Here is an 8,256-nt window from a genome sequence, read left to right on the forward strand (position 1 = left end):
TTCTCAGTGAAAACTGCTACCTGATTTACAGAGTAGATTTTTATTACTGAACTTCAAAGCTATTTGTTGGAGATATTAATAAATTGTAGTGACTATTACAAAAAATATTTTTAAAGCCTCTCCCAAAAGAAAAATTTAAGAGCATAAAATACTGTAATGATATATTATGCTAATTAAGAGCTATATTTCTACCAGCTTAAGTAAATGAGATATTTTGTAATATGGCAGAATCTACTGAGAATTAACACCATACTTCTGGGAGATTATTATGAGTACAAGTTAAATTAGTCACAAATGGCAATGAAGAAAATATACGATGAGCTTTTTCTGCCCTAGAAGGTGGGATAGCAAGTCATACTGGCTCGTCTTATGTACCTTCAGAATCAGGCTTTCTTGGCAGGTTTATAATGATCTATGCTGAGCTGTCAAGATCAGCTGGCACTATTGTAGCTCATCACCTCTTAACTGGGAGATGGTCAGGTTCAGAATCCCTGTGGAAATTGCAGAACAACTCCAGCTTCTTTTCCACAGGCTTCACTCTGTCCTCTCCCTGAGGTTCAGACATGTCCTAGGACAGTAGTCATCTAATTGGAAGTACAGACACCATCTACACAGTTCAGAGGATGCAGGTAGTGTTAAGCAAAACCACTTTCCAGAATCTTTTAAAGATGAATCTTCCTAAGAACACACCTTTTCTGACAACATCATTTTTCAATTCCCTTTCATAAGAGAAAGGCAAACCTCTCATTCAAACAGAACCTGACTTTGGCACATAGCTCTCAAATGCACCAAATAAAGGGACAATTTTATATATCGGCAGCTATAGAAAGTGAATGACTCTAATGACTATATATAAAAGCCTCACAATTCTTTAAACCTATTAAAGGGACTAATTAAACTATCACTGAAAAATTATTGTAAGTGATTTTGATGATTTATTACTAAAGATTTTTTTTAACATATATTGCAAAGAAATTTGTGGCAGCTTAAATATTTATAGCCCCCAAAAGATAATCACATCTTAATTCCTAGAACTTGTGAATGTCATTATGTGGCAAAAGGGAAAAAAATGACTTTGCAGATATGATTCAATTAAGGATCTTGAAATGAGATTATCCTGGGTTATCTGAGTGTGCCCTAAATGTTACTCTTCTTATAAGAATGAGGAAGACTTGACACAGACACAAGAGAAGAAAGCAATGTGACCACAGAGGCAGAGATGAAGTGATGCAGCCACAAGCCAAGGAATGCTGGCAGCCAACAGAGCTGGAAGAGGCAAGGAACATATTCTCCCCTTGAGGTTCCAAAGGAAGTACATCCCTGCTGACACCTTAATTTCAATACTGATTTCAGACTTCTAGCCTCCAGAAGTGAGAGACAATACATTTCTGTTGTTTTAAGCCACCAAGTTTGTGGTTGTTATGGCAGCCACAGGAATCTAATACCGAGCTCAAAGAATCAAATGTCATCGCTATAACAAACTCCTTCCTTTCTCATCCACTTATATGTAAGCATGTTTTTTAACACCAAAACTATAAAAATAAGAAAGCAGGAAACAAAATTGTTGACAAATCCTTACTCTAGCAGAAGAGTAAGTTCTTTGTAACTTATTAAAATAATTTTTTTAAAACCCTCCACAGTTTATAATACGAAGATGCATTTCCAATTAAAAAATTTTTTAAAGGTCACTCTTCATGTGTATGTCTTTAAAATGCGAAGGAGTTACTTATTTCTTCAAGAAAAACATAGGTTGTACACTCCCATAAAGAGAACTACCACAATGGATACCAGTACTTGTCTCCGCTCTAATCAACTCAAAATGCAGTCTGAACAACAGCTTATTTTTTTAATTTCTCAAAAAGTTTGCATTGTGCTACTAAAGATTATTATGAAATTTATCTTTTCTTCAATTTGAACTCTATGTCTTAGTTCCAAAATTCCCATGGAGCATTATTTAAACAAACAGGGGTGGTAAATTTATAACACTTTTATTCTTGTTTCCATTTTGTGCTACTTTCTTTGTCTCTCAACCATCAACCAAAAATAAAAAGTTAAAAGGACAATTCATAATTCCTTTCTATTTTTATACATCTGAAGAAAATCTTTGCCATATGATCTATACTATAAAAAACAGAAAAGCGAGGATGTGAGACAATGTGTCCGTATCCTTACCTACACCCATGTGAGGCAGGTGCTCAAAAAGGGTCCAGCTGTGGTCATCAACGTAATGGTTCTTCAGGATCAACAGCTGACAAACATCTCGGGCCGTTATGTCACTGGGTACATCTAAAGCCCTGCTGGTTTCATCTTCACTATATACTTTAATCACCTGGGCAGGTAGAAATAAGAAAAAGAGCTAAAATAGTCTTGTTTTTGTTTTTTGTAAGTTTTATTGTACATAAAGGAAACGACATGATGTCAGGAGATATCTATGGACAGTAAAATAATATAGTGATGCAAATTAACATATCTGTCATCTCACATAGTTACACGTTTTTTGTGTGGCGAGAGCCGCTAAAATCTACTCATTTAGCAAAAATCCCAAGTACAATGCAGTATTATTAACGCTGTACATTGGATCTCTAGACTTGTTCATCCTACATGTATGCTACTTTGTATCCTTTGGTTTGCATCTCCCCATTTCCCTCCACTTCCACCCCCACCTCTGGTAACCACGGTTTTATTCTCTATCTCTGTATATTTGGTTTTTTTTTTAGCTCCTGCATATAAGTGAGATCGTGCAATATTTTTCTTTCTGTGTCTACCTTATTTCACATAGCATAATGCCCTCCAGGTCCATCCATGTTGTGGCAAATGACAGGATCTCTTTTTTTAAAGCTGAATAATATTCCACTGTATATGTATATAATTTAAATATACAATGTACACTTAAACACATACACACACAATGTACATATATCACAGTTTCTTCATCCATTCATCCATCAATGCGATGGGACACCTAGGTTGTTTCCACATCTTGGCTATTGTAAATAATGGTGCAATAAACATGGGAGTGCAGATATCTCTGAGATATACTGATTTCAATTCCTTTAGGAATCCCCAAAAGAGGAATTGCTGGGTCATATGGTAGTTCTATTTTTAATTTCTTTAGGAAATTCCATACTGTTTTCCAGAATGCTATACCAATCTACATTCCCACCAACAGGGTAGAAAGGTTCCCTTTTCTCTATATCCTAACCAATACTTATCTCATTTTATTTTTTGAAGATAGTCATCTTAATGGGTTTGAAGCGGTATCTCATAGTGGTTTTCATTTGCATTTCCCTGATGATTAGAGATGTTTAAGCACCTTTTCATATACCTGTTGGCCATTTTTATGTCTTCTTTGCAAAAATGTCTATTCAGAGCCTTTATCCATTTTTTAATTGGGTTATTTGTTTTTCTTCTATTGAGTTGGATGAGTTCTTTATAGATTTTGAATACTAACCCTTATAATCAATCATATATAGTTTGTAAATGTTTTTTGCAATCCATAGGTAGCCTTTTCATTGAAATGTTCTATTAAAAATATCACTCTAATAAGTCAACAAATTTATTGGTTGAGTCGATTATAAATTCCTTATACAGGGTTTTGCACATTGAATTTTCTTATACATTGAATGAATGTTACCTATTCAAGACTTGTTTACATGTCAAAGTCATGTCCAACAACTTCCACTGTCTTCTTATCAGTGTCTAAAGACTACTCAGTAACTACTTAATATCATTTCCCCACCACTCTGATCTTACAAAAAGCTATGTATTTCTTATTAATATTTAAAATTTTATATTCTCTATTTAAATCCCATAAATAATTCAAGTGACATGGGTAATTTATTCCTAGACATACTCAAGTAGTAAAACTAGGGAATAGAACCAGACTTTATGAAAAGATTTCTCCTTTTCAGGTATGGAAATGTGGGTGAAAACTAGCTAAATGTTCAAGAAATCCTTTTTCTTTTTTCTCTTGCAATTAGTTGGTGCAATAGGATTGAGTTTTAGTCAATGGAATGCAAGCACATGGAATGTTGCACTTCCAAGCCCATAAAAATCTCCCGCATATTGTCTTCTATTCTCTTTTGCCACCATCCCACTGAATGGAATGGCTACCAGGCTCCAGAGGAAAGAAAAACCATAGGACAGAATAAGCCTTTGTCCCTAAGTGACCACATAGAAGATGCCTAACTAAGAATACCCATATGGGACTCTGACATGAGCAAGAAATAAAATTCTATTGTGTTAACTCACTGTGAATTAGGACTTACCTATTAGAGCAGCTAATGTTACCCTAATTTATACAGAATTAGAGTTTTGTATAAAACATTCACCTCAACATTTACCAAGCTGTGCTCTGTGCTAGAATTTCCATTACTAATTGTTATATTATATGTTAATTAAATTAATTACAGGATAAATACCTACAACAATAGTAAAGATCAACAAACACACCCACAAAAGTGGAAAGTAACTATAAAATTAAAATGATATATCCATTCTGTCCTATCTTTTTTAAAGTTACACTTAATGACAGTGCAATGAAACAGTTGCCCTCTTACAAGGAGAGGGGTGATACAAAGTGGTAACTATTTTGTACATCTATTGGATGGCTTTCACTACCACGCACCTACCACTTACCTCTCCTCTTCTGACAGTATTCTGATTTCATTTTAGAGCACCATTCCCTCCCTCACCAGTAGCCTTTGTTCCTTGGAGCTCCATGCTCTGCTCAGTGATGATGTGCTGGAGCTGCTAGAACTGGCTTGCAAGAGCTGACTATTAAACATTCAGGAGCTGTGCAAGCCAGGCAGCTTAAAATCAGTCATAGAAACCAGTAAATGCTACAAATAAGGTCTTTTTTAAATTTTTATTTTTAGAGTCTGGCTATCAGTGCACCAACTGCCTCAGATCTAAGGTGGAAGATGTTTTCTAGATTGACCAATCAGTACCTAGAATCCCCCAGACAACAGTGATTGTTTCACACATGGGCATGTGACCTAATCAGAGCCAGTCAGAGCCAATCTATATTATCTATTCACATAACCATAGAGTGGGCTGTCTTTTCTACTGACCCCACACTGGTGAAGATACAGGCTGGAGCTGCTATTGTTCACAAAGAGAGCAACTGAGGGCTAACGGGGCCCAAGTGGAGTAAGCCATACTGCAATGGACTGAATGTCTGTGCCCTCCAAAATTACTGTGTTGAAACCCTTATCCCAAAGTTATGATATCTGGAGATGGGGCGTTTGGGAGGTAATTAGGTAATGGGGGTAGAGCCCTCATGAATGGGATTAGTGTTCTACGGCACAGATCACTCTGTGATTTTGTCCAAATAAGGCAAACACTTGCAAACCATTCTTTATTAGTTGCACGATTGGTTCCCTCTACCTGGAATATGCTTCAATTTCCACCCACCAACAACATACTTTCTTTGGCAAATTTCTATTTATATTTGCCCAGTTCCAATGGCATCCACTCCAGAAAGTCTTCCCTGACAGCCCAAGGCTTTGTAATATGCCTCTTTTATGTGCTGTTATTTTGTAATTTTCTGTTTGCATGTCTGTCTCCACAACCATGCTAGCAAGCTAGCAAGCTCTTTCAAAGAAAATCTCTGTTTGTTCCCCATTTATCACCATTTATCATTGTATCACAGGCACCTATCCCAGGGTGATGCATGGCTTAATAAAAATCTGTGGAGTGAAAGAACTCTGAACCACCTGCAAAACCTGTCACTGTTTTATACATAGTAGGCACTCAACACCTATTTGAAAACTAAATTTAAAAATATTTTCTGCCATGAAGTATATAATTACTTAAAATTTTTGTGCTCAGGAAATTAAAATTCTTCTCAATGAGGAACAGACATACAATTTTTCATCACAAAAATTCCTAGGTAAAAGCTGACTCAATATGGCAGTTCTGAGTTTTTAAGTCATGGAGAAAGATCATAAAAACACATTGTCAAAATCAGACGCTATTGTCTCTGAATTTTCATTTCATTTATTTTTTGGTTAATACATGTAGTTCATGTATTAATCAAAGATGCCAAGATCTGTTTGGAGTCTCAGTGTTTCTAATGTTTGCCTCTAGGTAGGCTATTATTCTTAAGGATATGTCTTCAGGACGTATCTGTGGTGGAATTCTGAGGGATGCTGCTCTGGTTACAGCTGACTGGACCAAGCACTGGTGGGCGTTCCTGCTGAAAGCAATGTGAAGACGACCACTCCTGAGAGGACCAGAGGATCTGATTCTGGAACTGCTCCTTCATGTGGAGCAATGATGAGTCACTGTTTCAGCTCCCTGCTACACATTCCATATCAGGAAAGTCGGGGGGGTGGGTAGGTTTGAGGGAAATTGAAGAATGACCTGGTGGCTGCTGAAAAGGTTCTCTGCACCTCCTAACTACTCCTGTGTGTTTTCTTACAGTAAACTTTCAGCACCTGGGGTAACAGAAGCATGCCTCTTATTTTGTACGCTCTCTTACTTCAGAGAAGCTAAGAAAGTGAAAAACGAGAGACATTCTGAAGCCTTAGCCAAATCCAAAAAGAGGGCAAGAATAGAGCAAGAGGTAAAGCTGGAGAATATGAAATAGACAATTACACAATCAGGAAATGCCACTATTTTGTTCAGACTGTGTCACGGGCAAATTTAGAAATAAATAGCCAAGAATTAAGGCACACAAATTTAGAGGATCTAGGATGACTTAAATTTCTGCAATAGATGCATGTATTCATTTTTAAAATAAATAACACCCGCTGAGAGCAAAACTAAATGCTTTTGTTTGAAATCCATTTCAAGTTCTTATTTTTTTAAATTCTATTTAATGTGGACACTTATCCAAAACACACATTCATCTATGAAGGATAAAATTACATTTAGGTTGCTATTCCACAGCAGTAAATCCCTGTCATCTCGTATCTATTCAGTAATTATGAAAGTTCCTTATACTACCAATGGTGTGTCTTTGTTTAAAAGTTTTATTTTATTTCTATTTATTTCCCCTTAAAAATATGTGAGAAAGGAAAGGACAATAGAAGCCTTAACTCTCTAGCGGAGTTGAATACACCATTTGTCAAAAGTATTACTACACTAAACCTTCCTATTTAAGAAAAAAGTCAATTCATGACAAAAACGACATGACTGGTACGGGTTAAACTAAGTTAATGACTTTTGTGATCAAGTAAAAACCAAAGAGCAGAGCTGTTCTTAAGAAACATTAGAGCAAAATATTGGTACCCTGTTTCCTCTATATACTGAGAGATAAAAAAAAAAAAGTTGAAGTTCATATAATCATGCTATTTAATAAAGGGCTATTATATATTTTCAGTTCAGTACATCCAAATTCCCATCTTGCTTTATAAAGTGAAAAAACAGGGTGAGTAGAATAGTATTCATCACATCAACTTATCTACAAGATCATTTGAAATTGTACACCAACAGGAAGAAATCCTGCCTAGACCCTAAAGAAGAACAGAAACAAACTTAGTATCATCAGTGGATTGAAAGTTAACTAGCAAGAGAAACATGGCACTGCTAAGGTCTATGTGTAACATCCCACTGGCACAAACAGAGTGCCCAAGGAAGGCCAAGAGTGTACATACCAGCTGTGTTGGAAAGTTGGAAAGCCTTTCTGCGTCACTGTAATCCTCACAGTCAGAACAACCTTGGCCTTTAGAGTAGTTTACAGCTTCAAAAACTGCTCTAGGAGCATATAGCATCTAGCAATGAAAATTTATAATAATACATGGTCACAGTAGCCCCTGCAGGGACATGCTGGAATGTGGGTGGAGCACATCTCTGTTTTGGCTGGCATAGTATCAAGGCACGCTTACACACTTTATACATCAACTCCTCCCCTAGACTGCTCTCCATAAAAACTAAGTAGAGGAAAGAGATTAAAAAATTAACATAAGCCATGTTTAAAGCAGTAGACAAAACAATGTTAAAATACAAGAAGAAATGGTAACCTTTTAGGAAAAAACTTGAAGCCCCTAAAGCCTCTAGACTAAAAGAGACAAAATATTTAAAATGTTATATAGCAAATACTATTTTTAAAATAAATTAATAAATATACAAAGAGAATTTGAAAGTCAATTTAATATGTATCACTTTGCTCCCAAAGTACACTTGGTATTTCTCTGCAACAATCATCTGAAATTCTGATTCTAAGAACAGATTATTTGGAAAGCCCTAAAAAAAAACTGGCCAAAGGCTAAGAAGTCAGCCATTGTCCTCCTCCCTTTGACCCCAAGGAAT

General features: G+C 36.1%; 1 protein-coding gene across 3 annotated transcripts in view; it reads right to left on the bottom strand.

The window, feature by feature from the left end:
* Positions 1-8,256, bottom strand: part of GRB14 (growth factor receptor-bound protein 14) — a 132,124-nt gene that overhangs the window by 55,661 nt on the left and 68,207 nt on the right. For all 3 annotated transcript variants that reach the window (XM_012655827.1, XM_012655828.1, XM_012655829.1), the window contains exon 2: positions 2,173-2,329. In XM_012655827.1, coding sequence (XP_012511281.1) covers positions 2,173-2,329 — 157 coding nt within the window. The remainder of the gene's footprint in view (positions 1-2,172; positions 2,330-8,256) is intronic.

The sequence above is a fragment of the Propithecus coquereli genome, unplaced genomic scaffold (assembly GCF_000956105.1).
Source record: "Propithecus coquereli isolate 6110/MARCELLA unplaced genomic scaffold, Pcoq_1.0 Scaffold49, whole genome shotgun sequence".
NCBI lineage: Eukaryota > Metazoa > Chordata > Mammalia > Primates > Indriidae > Propithecus > Propithecus coquereli.